This window comes from Lactuca serriola, chromosome 5 (assembly GCF_051521515.1).
Source record: "Lactuca serriola cultivar US96UC23 chromosome 5, Lser_US96UC23_V15, whole genome shotgun sequence".
Taxonomy (NCBI): Eukaryota; Viridiplantae; Streptophyta; class Magnoliopsida; order Asterales; family Asteraceae; genus Lactuca; species Lactuca serriola.
Window position 1 is genome coordinate 172834922 of NC_136412.1, and position 20327 is coordinate 172855248.

The 20327-nt window shown below is 36.1% G+C and overlaps 2 protein-coding genes across 2 annotated transcripts; one reads left to right on the forward strand and one right to left on the reverse strand.

The window, feature by feature from the left end:
• The first annotated feature begins 2799 nt into the window (after positions 1-2799).
• LOC145053283 (uncharacterized) lies at positions 2800-5233 on the forward strand. The gene is made up of 5 exons (XM_079001298.1): positions 2800-3101; positions 3229-3605; positions 3699-3749; positions 3878-3959; positions 4519-5233. Exons 2-5 carry the CDS (start codon positions 3277-3279, stop codon positions 4678-4680), a joined length of 624 nt encoding a protein of 207 aa, XP_078857424.1. The 5' UTR covers positions 2800-3101; positions 3229-3276; the 3' UTR covers positions 4681-5233.
• Positions 5234-5272: 39 nt separating this feature from the next.
• On the reverse strand, positions 5273-6301 carry LOC145053284 (uncharacterized). The gene is made up of 3 exons (XM_079001299.1): positions 6155-6301; positions 5862-6077; positions 5273-5556 (listed from the first exon to the last, which is right to left on the reverse strand). Exons 1-3 carry the CDS (start codon positions 6239-6241, stop codon positions 5497-5499), a joined length of 363 nt encoding a protein of 120 aa, XP_078857425.1. The 5' UTR covers positions 6242-6301; the 3' UTR covers positions 5273-5496.
• Positions 6302-20327: the final 14026 nt, after the last annotated feature.

The following is a 20327-nucleotide window of genomic DNA, read 5'->3' on the forward strand; positions in this document are numbered from 1 at the left end:
ATTATTATTATTATTATTATTATTATTTTAAGAACAAATAGAAGTATTTTGTTTTAGTGTTAGTCTATACTATGAATTTTGGGTTCATCCATGTTTGATTAGGAATCACCATGATCTTTAATTATGTTTTAAAATATATAAATTTATAAAATTAGTATAGAATTTTTTATTAATATGTCATGTGAGTTCATTTGTAACCCGGAACTACTTAATTACTAACCAAATATAACATTATATTTTACCACTTTTAGGGCACCAACTTTTATATGCCTGAAAATTATAAGGCTTAAATTTAAAATTTCTCATGAAGTAGTGCATGAGAACTAACAAATTTAGAGCAATGATTTTTCAAAATTATAACAAACAAGATCAGTAACAAAAACAATTTAATCTAGTGCCTCGAATAAATAAAATGAATAATCCCTAAATAATTAACTTATTAAAAAATAGAATACTTACTCTAGTTTATATCAATAGACATTTTCAGCGTGTTATATAGATGGAGAGAATATCTTCATGACTAAGTATAACCTCTAGATCAAACAATTCTTTGAAATGATACATAAATTGTTAAAAACCAAGTATGTTAAACCACTCGTTAATAGGTCACCTAGTAAGATATAGTATGGCATTTTAAGTTACATGTCATAGAGACCCAAGTAATTCGAATCTAAAGAGATGCTAAGGGATGTCGAGGTGTATGGTGTGTGATGCAATGCTGTCAATGGGCAAGTTTATTCAATTTGAGTCATAATTTAGGGATCCACAAAAATATAAAACTATTCACGTTGCTCATAACTAAAATATCTTATATGGTTACAATCATTGTAGTAGAAATGACGTATTGTACCTATTCATTTGATGATTACCTTGATACATTAAAGTTAGAAAGATTTATCTCATTGGAACATTCATTTATTATTTTCAAGGCATATAACATCTTTTCTTTTACTGTAGAATCATTTCACAACTCTAATAATACATGAATTCTATTTTCCTAGGAAGAATAAATATATGTCATACAACATTATGAAGAATTGAAACCTATTATGAGACTGTTACATAAACACACACTTGAATTCATCGATTAGTGCCACGATCAATGTTATAATTCCATCCCACTCATCGGTTTCCTACATCTTCCTTGATTAGCTTTACAATGAATATGGTAAATAATTTTCTTGTGTATGAGTCCATGACAATCCAAGGATTCTAGTTTCCAAATGGCGCCTTTTGTGTATCGTTGCTTTTTTAGAAAGTATAATTTCCACTCCATTTTTATGGTTATAATTCTTATTATATTTCAAATAAATTCTTGTCATAAGCTTTGGAAAATATATTGTGTTAGATCGCTTGGTACTAAAAGTTCACCGTTGCTCAAAGGTTGCAAACCATACATTAACTAAGTTTATATAGTCTTGCTAGAAGAAATTTAAATCTCTAAATTATGACTTATAGATGATCTAACCATTTGTGCTTTATCATCATGTTCTTCGTTATTCAAAGTTTGGTCTTAAAAATAGCGTATGTATTTTTAAGATGGAATTTTTTCATGAAATCATGACAAAACAATTTCAAGTATCTATCACAGACATAAATGCAGTGTAGGTTTCAGAATTTTGATACTTATTATGGTTATAGTAGCGGCTATTCATCTAGACATAATTTTTTATATACACTCATTAAATTATTGTTGCCCCATTTATGGTCAAATTTTAAGAAATTGAAAGACAACGGTTTCTTTCAATCATGAATCCTTGGGTGATACAATAATGTAACACCACAATATTAATACATAGAACACCCATAAAAGAAAATACTTTCTAGATCCACATATGTCATATAGTGTATAAGGAAAGTCCTTGCCTTTGCTACTAGTACACATATGTAATAGTGAAATATACAAGCAACCATAAGCTGCAATAAGTTTATTCGACAATCTAAAATTGTCTACATCATAAAGTCATCATATACGTAATAAAAATACGATCATCATATTGTTAAAGAAACATGTGTAGAATAACAATTTATAACTATACATTTGGGCTTGTCCCCACCATACTTTTGGGTGAACTTACCTTGGGTCACTAGATAATCACACGTTTTAGCTTGCATTTTTGGATCACTATGTAGTGTTGGTAACCCATCTACTTTATATCAGTACCACCAGATCATGAGCGGGCCTCTACCCAAACGAGATACCCATGGATAACTGGGTAGCCTTACTTGAACACCATTTTCAAGATAAAAATCATAATCACATGTAATACTTTCTTTTATTGTTTTTGATGTAGCTTTCACTGCCACCACTTACTTAAAGTCCATAAGTTCCAATCATCCATAATTTATAACACCTGGTCATGATAGGTGGTTTTATAAACGACCATACATCATTCGTTGTGTATGTTCATCCAGATTCTTCTGAAGGTATTTAAACTTAAGATGACACTCGAGATGGAAACAAGTTAAAATCCTTATGCTGTTTCTACTTTCCTGGATTATCCTTGGACCTGCATAGCCCCATGAAGATATCTTCGTCTGCATATTGGAGAAAGGAAAGGTTGGGCCTGGAGTTATGCATGTCAATCCGGTGAAAAAAAAAACATGTCCCTGGACGTGTGAAAGGCTGTAGGTTTATTGGGCTGCAAATTAATGTTTCTTTCCTGCGTTCTATTCCTAAGCAATGCCCACGACCCCAAGATTGGTATCGGTTTGGACAATATCAATAGAAAATGAATGCCCAAAAGATAACAGGCTGCTTCTCTCAAGAGTCAAGACTACAAGCGATATATATAAGATTTCTGGTCATTTACCCTAGGCGTGCCAAACATATCTTCTGCCGCCGTCAGATCACGCACCTGACTGTCTGCTGAAACGCTGCTATCCGATTTTTATTTCTATGTTCCATCTCTGCAGCTCTCCATCGTCTTGTCGATTATAGAACGTTTTACCTTCTGTCGTTGATGATTGCTATTTTTATCGCCGGCTCTCCGTATGTTTACACCCAAGCGCCAAAGAAGAGGAACAAATAAATAGCAATTATAAGTTGGAGATTCTTCTGGAAGATCAAATTAAACTCACCGGATAATCAAGGAAAGAAGGTAAATTGTCATTGATATATCTGATTATATAATCATAAGTCATTTTTGGCATTCAGATTGGTAAAGTCTAGACCTGTAGACCTAATCCAAAATTCTTTTTATGTTGGCTTAAATATGTATATGGCAGTTTCAGCCGTCCAAGCAGGCTGTAACCAGCAACAAGGGGAAGTAGAAAATGATTGATTTACCAGCTAAAGGGACCGATATGTGGGAGTTGCCATTGAGATACCATAGTAAGGGGGTTACTATCGCCTCCCCACCAAGACCCGCAGCTCAAGTCCATGAAAATGCCATGATTTCCAAATCTAAAGATCAATCATCTACGGATGTGAGGACAGAAATCAAAAAACGAAAGAGGAGAAATAAGCAGCAAAATATTGTTGTACTTGAACCTTCTTCTTGGAACAGGATCTGTCCACAAGATGTGGTTGACGCTGGAATGCATCTGAATCCAGCAAAAAAGAAGCATTCTGCTTGGTTCAGTTTAACTCCTTCCTTTGATCAGTGAGCTATAAAGATCCCTTTTAAATTTAATCATATAGCTAATAGTATCTTCACCATCTTATCTTTTTTATTTTCTTATCTTTGATTTTGTAGGAACAGAAAGAACACTCTGCAGCTTCTAGTGGAACCATACTTACAGATAATGTAAGTACATCGGCCTTTTCAGTATAATGTTGTTTAATGTTCATATAATTCACCAGTTCATTAGGAGATAAATTTTTGACATTGGTCATTGTAACTTGCATGTACTGAATAAAAACAAATTATTCTAGCATCGAGGGGAACTGTAATCCAGATGTGTCTATTCTCATGAAGTATATCGCATTGCAACTTAAGCATGTCCGCCAACAGGAGGTATCTTGTAATTTTTCTGATTCAATTAATTGCATATAACTTTGGTTCCATTCATCAAAGAAGTATCGTTCTTTTCTCATGATCTCCACCGAGTGGATTTTAGTTATAGGTTTTTAAACATATATAATTTAGTAAATGTAAACTCCTTTTGAAGTGCTGAGGGGACAAAGTGCATTTCAATGCATCATGCACAAATTGCTATAATGAACAATATTTCATAGGCAGACGGAAATTGTCCCCATGTAAATCTAATAACTAAAAAACATGAAACTGTTAGAGGGTATATTTTGCTTTTCTTATGTGTTTTTGCATAAACATTGAACCATGCAACTCTTAACTACATACAATAACTTGATTTTTGTATGCCTAAAAAACTTCAGTTTTCGTTAGAGTTCAGTTATCCGTTATTTGTTCTTTTTCCATGGAGATTCAACAAATATAGACTTTACTAATAGAACAAGGACGTCATAGTCTCATAGATATGTTTGTTCTTCTTTTTCATGTTTTTGTATCACAAAAATATTTTCTGTAATGACTTATATTTTAATAATCTGAACAGGTTGGTATCTTCTTGAATGGGAAACTTCTTGCCCCGGAAATGAAGCTACTTGATGTGGTGAAGCAGTTGATGGCTATTGTTGATTCAGAGAGGAAAATAACCACGATAGGAAGTTCTGCCGAGAACTTCTGTGTGAAGCTGACTTATGCTTCAAGAGAATAGACAAAACTATGCATTTATAATAAAATCCGACAACTCACAACTAGAAAACTAGGGCAATAGCTACGGCACAATCCGTAGCTATTCGGTAGGTATAAGGCGATACCTACGGATTTGCTACGGAAAATGCCATGTAGCATAAATGCCCGTGGGAAATTTTTACCTACGGAATTGCTACGGACTAGCTACTGAATAGCTACAGATATTTCCGTAGGTATAATACCTACGGAATAGCTACGGCCGGTAATTGCTACGGAATACCTACGGATTGCCAACGGGTGTATGTTCCTACTGAATAGCTACGGAATAGCATGGCTACGGATTTCCTACGGATTACCCACGCAATTATTTTTCTACGGAATAGCTACGGAACTGTTTAGCTACGGATTTCTTACGGATTAACGACAGAACTCAAGTTTGACTAAAATTGACTTTCTTCCTACGGAATACCTACGGACCTATTTAGCGACGGATTTCCGTAGCTAGTCCGTAGCTAATTTCATTTTATCAAAAAAAATAAATTTTAAAAATTTAAAAATTTCCATTTTTTGTCGAATACCATATCAATTCTATTTGTCCAAAATACACCAAAAAATGTCCCTAATACCAACTTTGACACATTCAATTCCATTGTCTTAAATACCATACAAATGTCTCAAGTACCATACAAATTAGGCATAACAAAACAAGCAAACAATACAAGTGTTTACAAATTCAATTGTTCCAAAATACTTATCAATTGTCCTCTGGTGGATTATCTGGGGGACCACGGGGTTGATTTCCAGACATATTTATCATCCTCATAACCATCTCCATTTGTTATTTCATTTGTTGTTGTTGTTGTTCCATGACAGAAACTTGCGCACGCAACCTATCAACCTAAAAAATGGTGACACAATTCAATACTTAAACAATAATAGCAATTTATTTTAGTTTATTGTAACAATGCATTTTAGTTTATAATTATAGCAATACACTTAACTTTTAAACCATAATAGCAACATATATTTATTTTTATCAATTTAATCAATATTATCAACAAACTACATAACCTTTAACCATAATAGCAACATACTTTTGTTTATTATCAATTTAATCAATATTCTCACCAAACTACCTAACTTTTAACCATAATAGCAACATATTTTTGTTTATTATCAATTTAATTAGTATTATCAACATACCTCTTGTTGCGTGCTATCCGACTGGGTGGACTGGGTGGATTGGGAAGATGGAGTCCCTAAAACCAAAAAATGTATATCCGATGCTCCTATCCCATAGATAGCACCCTTCTTCTTTCCTTTTCTTCTAAGTTGGCTTTCCTCCCATACATCTACATCATCCTTACGATTTGAAGAATCTTCACCAAATTTGTTGACCAAACCATGCAGATACCCCTCCTACAAATTACAAAAAACTTGATTGTCATATACAAAAATGAGACAATCAATATACATAAATGATAAAGATAAGTTACTAGTGCTTCTTTGGCCGTCTGCGAGCAATATTCAATATTTTCATGATTTCCCTCAAAATATTTTTTTCTTTGACTCGGCAGTGCCATGCGTCTTCACGAAAACATCATATTGTGTGGGTGGTTTACCCATCAATTTTTCCTACATAAAAGTCAACGTACAATTAATGTAGTTAGTGTTATAACAAAAACAAATTGACATAATGTGGCCATTGCGGATTAAACAAACGACGACTATCAAGTCTCTTCGTGTACATCCATTCTCTATTAGACAACATTTTGATCTAAAACTACATTTCCATTTAAAAATGTTAATTAGAATCATAACATTTCAATATAATAGTGTAACATCCCATTTAATCTAATATGTATGACTAACGATACATAACATTTCAACAAATAATCAATATCATAATATGCATTTTAAATTAACTAAAATTCCATATATAAACATTTAACTAACATTTTTAACAAATTTAACAAATTAACTTAACATTTTTTATATAACATATATATCATATTTAACAAATCTAAAACCTCAAATTCAACCTATATTTCATATTTAACAAATCTATAACCACACATTCAACAAAGTGCAGGAGGAAGTAATTTTAGCAAATCTTAAACACCAAAATCAACCTAAAACATCACATTCAACAAAAAAAATCTACCTAAAACCTCATATTCAACAAAAAAATCAACCTTACTAGCTCACATTCAACAAAATTACACCTAAAACAAAGTAATTTTTAAAAAGAAACAAAAAAGAAAAAAAAAACTAGTGTTTACCTTTGGCTCGGTGACGGGAAAATGCAGCAGGAAGAAGCACCGGCAGTGGCAGTGCCGTCGGTCGGAAAAGTGCAGGAGGAGGAAGGGGCGCCGCCACCAGGGGGAAGAGTGCGTCGACCAGAGAGAGAGAGAGAGCTGCGATGCTGTAGCGTGTTTTTTTTTTTTTTTTGTTCTTGTAAGCTGCGAGAAGGGGGAAGACAGAAAATGGGAGAAAAGGGGAATATAAATTAGAGAGACCGGCCAGCAAATAAAAAAAATTTGTTGCAGAGGAATCGAACTCCAGTCTCACAAGTATTAAGCCAATAGTCTTACCAACCGGCCGGGTACGCCACTTCCTTAACTGTTTAGACTCCAATTGATTTTATTTTGTTTCTGGAAAATAAAGAAAAAACGGGTGGGGTAAGAATCAAACTCAAGTCTCCTGCATAACTAACCAACACAGTTACCATCTGGTCGGGCATGCCACATCCTTGCTAAGCTTGTCTCCTATTAATTTTATACACTTTCTTTTTTCGATATTATTATTATTATTATTATTATTATTAATAAAGTCTTAAAATTTTTTTTTATGATCGTATCTAATTATTATTATTATTATTATTATTATTATTATTATTATTATTATTATTAATCAAGTCTTGAAACTTTTTTTTTATAATCGTATGTATGTGTTTGCTTATTATTATTATTATTATTATTATTATTATTATTATTATTATTATTTTCTTTTCAATATTCAAGTCTTAAAACTTTTTTTTCACTATTATTATTATTATTTTTTTTTCAATAATAATAATATTCAAAAAAAAAAAATTAAAAATGTGGTTAACACACAAATAAACAATTAAAATAATATACGTTTAATGTATAAATTAAATAATGAAAAAATATCATAATTATGGGAAATATGTATATTTGTATAAGTATGTATGTGTGTGCTTATGTATATGTATGTGTGTATATGTATATGTAAGCATTACAACGTTAAACAATGAGCAATGGATTATAGTGTTAAACCAAAAAACAAGTAATGGATCTCGTATGTGCACATGGCTTTATGAATGATATTAATAGCTATAAGTTAGTGAAAATATAGATAATCATATATAATAGAGGTGTGAAAAAAACGGAGCGAAAAAAACGACGTTTGGTGCCCGAAAAATCGAAAATAAGAAAAATCCGTAGCTAATTAGCTACGGAATTCTAACGGAATGCGTACTCCGTAGCTAATCCGTAGGTATTTACCTACGGAATATGCTTTCCGTTAGAATTCTGTAGCTAGTCCGTAGCTGATTAGCTACAGATTAGCTACGAATTTTTCTTATTTTCATTTTTTCGGGCACCAAACGTCGTTTTTTTCGCTCCATTTTTTTCACACCTCTATTATATACGATTATCTATATTTTCACCAACTTATAGCTATTAATATCATTGATAAAGTCGCGTGCACATACATGATCCATTGTTCGTTTAATGGTTTAACACTATAATGTTTATGAATACGTACACATACATCTCACAAACACGTATACATACACATATACATGTACACATATACCACAACTCATTCATGTATATAAATATACATATACAAACATAATCCATCACAAGTTGGTGAAAAGTATAAAGATTACAATGTTAAACAATGAAACGAGTACTTGATCCCGAAGGGGCACACGACTTTATGAACGATATTAATAGCTACAAGTTGGTGAAAATATAGATAGCCATGTATAGTAGAGGTGTGAAAAAAACGGAACGAAAAAAATGACGTTTGGTGCCCGAAAAATCGAAAATAAGAAAAATCCGTAGCTAATCCGTAGCTAATTAGCTACGGATTAGCTACGGAATTGTAACGGAAAGCATATTCCGTAGCTATTCCGTAGGTAATTACCTACGGATTAGCGACGGAGTATGCATTCCATTAGAATTCCGTAGCTAATCCGTAGCTAATTAGTTACGGATTAGCTACGAATTTTTCTTATTTTCGATTTTTCGGGCACCAAACGTCGTTTTTTTCGCTCCGTTTTTTTCACACCTCTATTATATACGATTATCTATATTTTCACCAACTTATAGCTATTAATATCATTGATAAAGTCGCGTGCACATACATGATCCATTGTTCGTTTAATGGTTTAACACTATAATGCGTATGAATATGTTCACATACATCTCACAAACACGTATACATACACATATACACGTACACATATACCATAACTCATTCATGTGTATAAATATACATATAAAAACATAATTCATCACAAGTTGATGAAAAGTATATGCATTACAATGTTAAACTGTGAAACGAGTACTTGATCCCGAAGGGCACACAACTTTGTGAACGATATTAATAGCTACATGTTGGTGAAAATAAAGATAATCATGTATAGTAGAGGTGTGAAAAAAACGAAGCGAAAAAAACAACGTTTGGTGCCCAAAAAAATGAAAATAAGAAAAATCCGTAGCTAATCTGTAGGTAATTAGTATTCGTAGGTATTCCGTAGCCATTTCGTAGCTAAATAGCTACGGAATAGCTACAAATTTGCATATGTAGCTATTCCGTAGCTAATTACCTACAGAATAGCTACGGATTCACATCTGTAGCTATTCCGTAGCTATTGCGTAGCTAATTAGCTATGGAATAGCTACGGAATAGCTACATATGTGAATCCGTAGCTATTCCGTAGCTAATTAGTACGGAATAGCTACGGACCCGCTTCCGTAGCTATTCCGAAGCTATTCCGTAGCTATTCCGTTACCAAACTAGGGCATCCCATTATGTAGCTGATCCGTAGCAATTCCGTAGCTAATTAGCTACAGAAATTTTCCGTAGCTATTTTTCGTAGGAAAACACCATGTTTTCTAGTAGTGAATGTTTGTTCATTAATTATGCCATTTAACCGATTGACTTTTACAATTTCTTGGTTAATGTTGATCGAAAGAATTAATTAGCTGGTTCCATAGTGATTATTAGACTTTTAAAACTAATAATGGTTACATTGTTTTTGAGTAACCAACTAGTAATGATCTTTGAAAATAACTTACATCGGAGTTAGGGCTCATTGACGAATTCTAAATTTTTTAGATATGAATTTATAAAAGGTCTGAATTTCTAAAAGTTTGAATTTTGAAGATCTCAATTTTAAAATGTTGTTTAGTTGAAACATCTGAATTGTTGTGTAGAATGATAAAAATGAAAATTCCCTTATTTTTTAAGTATTATTTTTTATAAAATAGCTGACTAAAGTTATTAAATAATTATAACAAAGATATAAACACAATACAAAATAAAAATTAAACATATAATAACTTATTCATAACATATCATAATCATAAACTTCTCTCCTAAGCATCTGCTCGTAAATTCCACAGCTAGAAAGGACAAAGTCAGATAAATACAAACTTACTTTCATTTCATTTTCAATTTGGTTGTAAGGAGCCAAAAATACCGCTAAAATTTCATTTTCAAAACACCCAAAAAGATACAACCAAATGTTCCAAAACCAACCACAATATAAATATTCTCAACATCAGAGTAAATCCAAATAACAATGAGGAATACAACTCAAGGGGATGTTGTGCGATCACGCGGACCCTTCCCTTTGGAACTAGAAGAACCTGAAATGTTTTAACCACACAACTGTAAGCATAAAGTCTAGTGAGTTCATCAAAATACCATATACCATACGTAACATCCGTCCTGCCCACATATTTGGCCCCACCTATCATAACGAGCTCCGCGTAGCATACAAACGGGTCCTACCCAACCTACAAAAGAGCCCGTCCAACATACATTCAAGAGTCACAAAGACAGCTAGCACCCTACACAGTATAGTGAGAAGACCCACCTCTGTCCCAAAGTCATACAAATCTCAGTTCAACCTCACGAAACAGGTGTTACAACCCACCTATCGAATCACACAAGGTCACACCTTAGTCTACACTTTAGAACTAGCAATTTGACGAAAAGTCAACAGGGTCAAAAAGTCAACGGTCTATGTTCTTAGACGATATATATACATTCTATATTTTTGTATTTGATTTTATCCTTATACTGTATATCCTTTCCTTATTTACAAGAACGGTTCTCTATTTATAATTGATTTTGTAAAATGAGAAGAATCAATTGAGAATACCATTCTTTATGGTATCAGAGCCTTGCCTAGCCCTAGACGTCGTTGCCCTCTTCTTCTCCAACATCCGTCTCCTAAAACATTGTAGCACTAGGCGAATCTTCTGATTCTTGCAAGACAACATTCCACCCTGCATTCATTGTCACTAACATTAAGAATGGCGTCCCTCTCATTCTGAATCAAACCGACGATCAATATGCTTCGTGGGTATTGTTTCACATCGACACATGCGCCCACATCCCATAAAAACTCCTCAAGCTGGTATCATGGGTCCTCAAACCAACTCTTGCCCGGCACCTTGTTCACAATCGACTCAATTTGGAGGAGATCGGGCACACCTCACTACTAATCAGGAATCAACTTACAGTAACCCCATGACACCTATAAAGCTTGATGTTGCCTTTCACACCATGCCGATGCAACCTCCAGATAATTCATGGTATATGAATACAGGCTCTACATCCCACTTGACTAGTGATGAAGGTATACTTTCTGGTTTCTCTCGTTTTAATAATGCAAATTATATTCTTGTCGGTAGTGGTACTCGACTTCTCATTCTTGATCAAGGAAATGTGGTCACCTCTTTCTCTAATGTTCCACTCCAACTTAACAAAGTTTTTCATGTACCAAATATCATCAAAAATCCTATTTCTATCAGAAAATTTACTCACGTCAATAATACTTCTTTTGAATTTGACCCCTTCGGTTTTACTGTGAAGGATCTCAACACGAAGAAGGTTATAACCAGATGTGACAACTCCGGCGAGCTTTATCCTGTCACTCCCACAAATCCCTTCAAGCATTACCCAACTGCATTTATCTCCTCAACCACCTGGACCAACCGTCTCGGTCACCCTACCGTTTTGCATTTTGATTATGTTACTAGTTCTTTTTTACCTTCTACCAATAATAATAATAGTTCATTGAATCTTGTTCTTTAGCAAAACATTGTCAATTACCTTTTTATGATTCATTTCCCATTACTTATTCTCCATTTGATTTATTCATAATGACATTTGGACATCACCTTTACGAAGCAAACTTGGCAATAAATACTACCTAGTCCTTCTTCATGATTTTTCACAGTACTTATGGACTTTACGAATCAATAAAGTGGAACATTCTCCCTACATTACTCACCCCCACCTCATTCCATCCAACCCTCCTCCCTCCAATTCCGATTCATCCCATACCCCATCCCCTTAGGTTCTAAACCAAAACTCTCCCATAACCTCCACCACCCTCTCACCCTCCTTCATCTCACCCCATGCAAACTCGCTTAAAAAGCGAGATCACCAAACCAAAGACCATCTTCTCTCTTCACACCCAAAACATTTCTCTTGTTCCACCAAATCCAAAAGATTCTCTCCTTCATAAAAATTGGCTCGATGCTATGACCACATAATATAATGCTTTATTGAAACAAGAAACATGGGATCTTGTCCTACGACCAAGGGATGAAAACATAATCTGTTGCCACCGGATTTTTGGCATAAATTTAAGGCTGACGGTACTCTAAAACGCTATAAAGCATGATTAATTGTAAATGGAAAAACACAAGAGATCGGTATTGACTGCAATGAAACATTCAGTGCTCTTGTCAAACCTGCCACCATACGTACTGTTTTCTCCTTTTCTTTGAGTTGAAATTGGGACGTCCATCAGTTGGATGTTAAAAGTTCCTTCCTACATGTCCACTTGAATGAAACAGTATACATGCACCAACGTCTAGGGTTCTCAGGCTCTAATTACCAACAGTATGTTTGCAAGCTAAAGAAGTCTCAGCACGAACTTAAGCAAGAACCTCGGGCTTGGTATCAACGGTTTGCTACATATCTTCTGACTATTGGGTTTCTTTACAGTAAAAGCGACACTTCCTTATTCATCTACAAAAGGGGCTGTAAGATAAAGATGTTGCGTCATGGGCTTATTTTGTATTAACCGGATTAGGCCTGTCCATCCGTGTTTTATTAGGGTTATGTATTACATATAGATTGCATGCATGAATGCATTAGATACGTCATCGATTCTATTTATTCTAAATATCTTTTGTAGCCCTAAAACACCACTACAGTCGAAGTTCTTCATCGATCTCTTATGGGGTGTTTGAGTTTAATCATTAAGCATCGTTTAAGCCATTCTTGTGTCTGTTCTTATTATTTTATTTACTGCTTAGAGTATATCGATCCTACTAAAATTTTACTCTATCAATTGGTATCAGAGGAGGAGACTGTGTAACAAATACGCATTCCTTCTGTTTGAAGAATACTATAGGGTTTCCGCTTTTATCGATTACATAGGAGCCGTCGTTTTCTTATCGACGGAAACTCGTGTTTCTGATAAAACCCTATTCTCAAGTTAACATGTCAGACTCTAAAAAGTTTTAAGGAAGGCTCAACATGTCTCAAGACGACGTACAATCTAATCCAATTAACATATCCAACAGCATTGGATCTACTACAAGAGTACCCATTCTTTACACGCAGGATTATGAAGTATGGGCGAATCACTTTGAAGATTATGTGATTGGATCTGAAGACAACGGATATTTGATTTGGGAAGAAATCATGTTGGGTCTGTTTGTTCACTCTGGAACGAATACAATGGATAAAACTCAAAAGGAGTATAAGAAACTGATAGCAGATGAGGATAAAATTCCTCAGGATGAGAAGGATAAACTATTGTGCAATGTCAAGGTGTTGAGAATGATCAGATTCGCTTTACAAGCTAACACATTGCGGTCGGTGAGTTCATGCACAACAACTACGGAGATATGGGACAGATTGAAAGAACTGTATTCAACCGAAGAAGATTTAGAGCATTCTATACAAACACTGCTTCTATCTGAGTTCGGTGCGTTTGCACAAAAACCTGAAGAAATTTTGATTCAGATGTTTGATCGCTATAATCATCTACTCAACAAGATGACAAAGCATGGTATCGAGAGGAAGGGTATTGAACAGAAGGTCACCTTCCTGAACGGTTTAAGACCCGAGTGGATGACGGTTGTTGCTACTGTGACAACACATGAATAGTTCAAAGCTTATTCCTAGCAAAACTTATGGGAATTCTAAAGTCTCATGAAAGCACAGTGTCAAAAGTTTCTCACATGTTCTCAACTGAAAGCGAAGCAAACTGCATTATTCTCTCAAGTTGAATTCTGCATTTTTAATTCGTTTGTCTCCAAAATCGAACCGAAAACGGTCAATAAAGCACTCGATCATGCCGATTGGGTATAGGCAATGCAAGACGAACTACATAAGTTCAAAAGAAATCGAGTTTGGAGATTGATTCCAACCCCTAAGGATGCTTTTGTGGTAGGATTAAAATGGGTATTCAAGAACAAGATGGATAAAGAAGGCAATGTCATCCGAAACAAAGCTCGGCTAGGAGTGAAAGGATACTGCCAAGAAGAGGGGATAGACTATGAAGAGACGTTCGCTCTAGTAGCTAGATTGGAGTCGGTAAGAATATTCCTTGCATATGCAACTCACAAAAACTTTGAAGTCTTTCAAATGGATGTGAAGTGCGCCTTCTTAAATGGAGAACTGGAAGAGACTGTGTACGTAGAACAACCACCTGGTCTCGTAAATGAAAAGTATCCTGATCATTTCTTTGTTCTAGACAAAGCGGTGCATGGTCTAAAGCAAGCACCAAGAGCATGGTATGAAACCTTAACTCGTTTCCTTAAGATGTCTAAGTATAAACAAGGTTCAGTTGACCCAACCTTCTTTCGTAAGAAAGAGGGCAAACACTTGATGATTGTTCAAATCTATGTCGATGACATCATCTTCGGCTCCACGAATTCTAGCCTAACAGCTGAATTTAGGAAGTTGATGGAGACTAAATTTGAAATGAGCGTTATGGGTCCGATTAAGTTTTTTCTTGGACTGAACATAAGACAGGGACCAGAAGTGATATTCATAAATCTGGAGGCTTACACCAAGAACTTGCTATCAAAATTTGGAATGAAGGGAGATTCAAAAGTGAGGGTTCCTATGGCGTTTGGCACGAAATTGACGCCATCTCTGGATAAACAGGCTGTGGACATGACTCTTTATCGTCAAATGATAGGATCACTCATGTATCTAACGGCTAGTATACCAGATATAATGTTCTCGGTCTGCTATTGTGCTAGATTTCACGCCAATCAGAGAGAACCTCATATGATATCCGTGAAAAACATCTTTCACTATCTAAAGCGAACCTCATCTCTCGGTCTCTGGTATCCAGCAAACTCAGGTCTCTTTATTCAAGCTTTTTCTGACGCCGATCTTTGTGGATGTGGACTGGACCGAAAGAGCACAACGGTAGGTGGCCAATTCCTTGATGGCAAGCTTGTCAGCTTGCAGTCAAAGAAGCAGACATGTGTGTCACTTTCAACAGCAGAGGCTAAATACATTGCAGCTGCATCCTGTACATTGCAAGTGGTATGGATACAAAGTCAGCTCAGGGATTATGGATTAAGTATGAAGAAGATTCCACTTTATTGTGACTCTGAAAGTGCTATAAGGATATGTCACAATACAGTGCAGCACTCCAAGACCAAACACATTGCACTGAGATAACACTTCATCAAAGACCATGTTGAAGATGGAAATGTGGAAGTTCACTTTGTTCGATCATCAGATCAGCTTGCCGATATTTTCACTAAGGCTCTGCCTGAAACGAGCTTCAATAGAATACTACATGGCTTAGGCATGATCGAAGCAGAATCGGTATCAAAACACCTTTCATCCACATAAAAGATTAGCTAAGTAAAATAGAACGTGATTCGGTCTATTTTGGTTCCATGAAAATTAAGGAACCGAAATGAACCCACCGCTCGGTCTATTTCGGCTCCATAATTTTAGGGAACTGATATAAGCCGACCGCTCGGTCTATTTCGGCTCCATAATTTTATGGAATCGACATTTGTTGATCTATCGGTCTATTTTGCTTTATTTCTTTGGAGGTTTGTTTCGTTTGTATAATTAGTTCAAATATATTTTTTTTTCATTTTTTTTATTATTTTACAAAAAAAAATTAATCAAGGGAAGGCTTGAAGTTTCTCATTTTGCGACTAGTTAGGCGTCCCTAGAAGCATGTTGTTGCATGTAGACCAAAGCCTCAAAGACTCTGATTGAAGCCTTAATGATTCGACCTATATCTATCGTTTCTACCCAATCAGGCCAAATTCTCTCACGCCACGAGCTATCTTACTCTTCTCAAAGTAGTTAAGAGTTTACTACTTTGTCAATCTTTAATAACAACGGTACTTTTTGTTCTTTAACCACCTCATTAATACTCTTCATCTCCTTTCGGTTCACAAAGGTAACCCTTGAGACTCTTGGTTTTTACCACTAAGGTTTATGGTTACACAAACTCTATGTTGACGATATAGCTGTGTTTACCACATACTGAGTGAAACCCACCATCCAATATCAATAAGGAATTAACGATGAATTTTAGTATTCAAGATCTAACTTGTTAACAGTTGAAATCTCTTTTTCATTTTTATGCGAGATCTTTATGAACTTGTCTAACACCAAGGCATTTCTTCCCAAAAGGTCTAGTTTTTGTTTTATTTTTGAGATTTCAATTCCCATCCACTTATCAACATATCACTCCTACTTGTTCAACAGACCACATCGATCTCACAAGTACTTCGCCTTACTTTCGGTCTTATATCAAGTATCGAGGTTCGGTTGGAGATCAACCATCTTTTAGAGCCGATAGTTGAAAAGAAGCCTTTTGATGTTTATTAACAGACATTCGATCGTAATCTCACGAGGAACCATGCAAGCACTTCGAGTCTCTCTTGACTTTGAAGGAAGAGATTCGTGCCCAGAATCAACTACTTTCTGTCGGTTTAAGACATCACTCACATCCTATATACATTTGATTTATTTCTTTATCTTTGTCACTCTTACACGAAAATTTGTTTTAATTTTCCAAAATTCTAATGATCGTTTTCAAGTGTACTTTGATTGACTTATGTGTTGAAGCAAGAAGAAAATTCAGTTGACGACACATTATGTGGATAAGAATTTGAACCGATTTAAGAGATACGGATGGAAATAGGCGCGTGAATTTGAAACGGCTCATAGCCACACGCGTGATGACGTCTATCTGGGGAAACCAAGCTGTCAAATCCCGCTTTTTTAGGCGACGGTTCAGAGATCGTGTAATCATAACAGAATATATTTTTTTCTCTCACCTGGCAATGTTATATAATGGGTTTCTCACACCCATTGTCCTCTCTCACCTTCTTCACAGTCGATTGAATAGAACAGACGATTCTGCACTGTTTATCTTCTTTCTTCAACAATGGCAGATTCCTCGTCTCACCATGATCAGTCTGCTTCGTCTTCCCTACTGGTGATCAAAACCAACCAGAACTTAATCATCGAACTCAATCCGTTTGTGTATGACCACTACATGCTCTAGGTGGTTGAGTGCCTTAAGTATTCTCCACTGGTTTTGGCGTTATCTCAGATGGAATCTGTTCCGATGTCTTTATTATTGGATGTTTACTCCAGTGCCTCTTATGAAAAGAACAAGGATAGGATCTACTTTCAGATCCTCAATCACAAGACTTCGCTTTCTAAAGTACGATTATGTTCGTTGATAGGGCTTGCAGTCGATGCCTCGGTGATCTATCCTGATTTTATTACAACCACTCAACTTTTTGCCATGTTCTATGAGATGGGTTATTCAGAAGTCCTTGTTTCTTTTACAAAGTTTAAAAAGTCTTGTCTTCCACCCCGATGGAATGGGTTATTGACTCTACTTCACAAAGGTTTAGGTGAAAGAGTAGCATGATCATATGGTTCAAATAAGTGCTTGATGACCATTCTGTATGGTCTTTACAATGGCATCAACTTAGATTACGGGTCATTAATTTGGTCTCAACTGGTGCAAAGTCTCACTTCCTCAACCAAGTACTCAGAAATTTCATGTGGCCGATTTTGGACGATCGTTACACAAAGAGCGATCACTTCTCTTAACATCCCAGTAACGAAGGATGTCTTGTTATCTTCTATAGCCACTTTTCACACCAAGAAGGTGCTTATTGCTGATGCATCCAAATTCACTTATGTTGGCTCCGTCCCTGAGACGATGTATCAATGTGTTGCACTCAACAGCACAGTCATGGAGCCTTATCGCAAGATTGCTCCTATTGGTCCACGCCAATTAACACCAGAGATGAAGGCAGCTTTGGAAGCCTTGGAAAAACCTTCAAAACATGGTAAAAAGAAGGAGGAAACTCCTACTGATACAGTGGAGGGTGTATCTTCCAAAGTTGAAAAATCAAAGAAAAGTGATAAAGTGGGATCTAAGAAACGAAAATCAGAAAAAGGAGGATCTTCGGCTCATCCGAAGAAAATTAAGAAGATGGCGAGACGGTCTAAGTTTACTGATGAAGATGAAGAAATTCCGGTTGAGGACTCACAGAGAGGAGACACACCTCCTAGATCTCCAACTCCAACTGAAGAGCTACATGCCAAGGTACCTACTCGATGTGCTTCACCACCGAAAGTCACTGTTCCACTTTTGGTTGCTCCTATTCCTCCATCTTTACCATTGTCTACTGTTGCACAATCGGTTGCTCCCATCACTACTGTTTCTACAACACCACCACTTTCCACACCAAGTTTACCTCCACCTATCAACTCTATTCCTATTATCACTTCAATACCCATCGTTACCTCAACCATCACCGATCCACTGGTGAATGTCAATGTATATGATACAGGGGCATTTACTGGTACTAAACCCCCAGTTACCACAAAACTTGTGTTCCCCTACTGCTTCAGATGACTCCAAACCAATTCTTGGAGGAGATGATTTTAAGTACGACTCCACCTACTACAGTCCCTATTGTCTGCTGACCGAAGATGATAATTCTGCTTCTGCCACTAAGGAACAACTTCATAGTGCTCATGAAAAGCTTGACAAGCTGCTTGAGTGTTATCAACAGTCTGTGGATGTCATCATGAAAGCCTTCATGGATACGACCTTGGAGCAATACACTCAGTCTATTGACAAATGCTCAGCTGCTGTGGATGATTCTACTTCCCAGTGCAAACTGGCTGCTAAGGGTGTTAAAGAGTTGATTGATGATTCTAAAGTCTTCTTAGAGTCTCTTCAGAATCATGCTACTTCCAATGCCACTAAAGTCAGTGCTTCGGTTGAAACTCTTACCCAATCGCTTCAAGGAGAACAAGCCAAATTTGCAGCCATTCGCACCGATATTCAAGCCTACAATAAATCCCACATTTCTTCTATTGACTCTCGGTTAGCTAAACTTATGGCTGACTTCGCTGTTGAAAGACAATTGAGAGTTGATCTTGCTCAATAGAATGCCATTGTGGAGGCTCAGAAAGTCCAACTTGAAAAGGCAGAAAGGGAGCTTGAACAGATGAAGGTTGAACGTGCTATTTTACAGAGTTGTTCTGCTGATGTTCTGGGTGTGCCCAACAATGTACTTAAAGCTCATGATGTAGTTTTGACGTTGACTATCAGGAATCATCTCACCACCAAACTCCTTCTGGCCATTGCTCTTCTCAATGAAATGAAGGGTGTTTCGAAGCCTGTGGTCGTTTCGCAACAAGGGGGAGAAGGGAGCGTTAAGGTACAAAAGCCCTTTGTTCAATCGATTGTTTTGGTCGAACCGGAACCGAAGGGTAATGAAGCTTCGGGTTCCAGCAGAAAAGAAAAGAAGGGTCTGTCTGTTGATGATGGTGATGAAGACTAGTAAACAATAACTCATATTCTCAAAAGAAATCATAGAGATAAGGAGTTAAATGAAACTCAAAGGATTGTGAGGGAAGAAGAGGAGAATGAGAAGAAGAGAAATGAAGAGAGTGACGCGCTTGAGTGTAAAAAGGCTCTTTTTCCTGTTTTGACTAAGGAAAAGATGATTAAAGAGGCGATAGAAATCTCGAGTGTTTTCTGGTTGGAACCAGTGGATTCTTTTGACATTGATAACACGAGGGATTCTCAGTTTGATATGCCTATGACGAGGAAGGCATTCATATTTCATTGTTTTGATTCTACCGCTGAGGTACCTTCGCCTCATCCTCAGACTGATCGGGAGCTTATTGAATTCTATTTGAGGTTCGGTCAACCTCAGTACTTGACGTGGAGTACACAAAAGATCACATCTGTCAAAGTGCTGAAGCCGGCACCTGCAGGGAAGTTTGTCAATCTTCAATTCAGAGTTACTCGAGGTTCAAACAACTCGGTCTCTATCATTTCCCTTG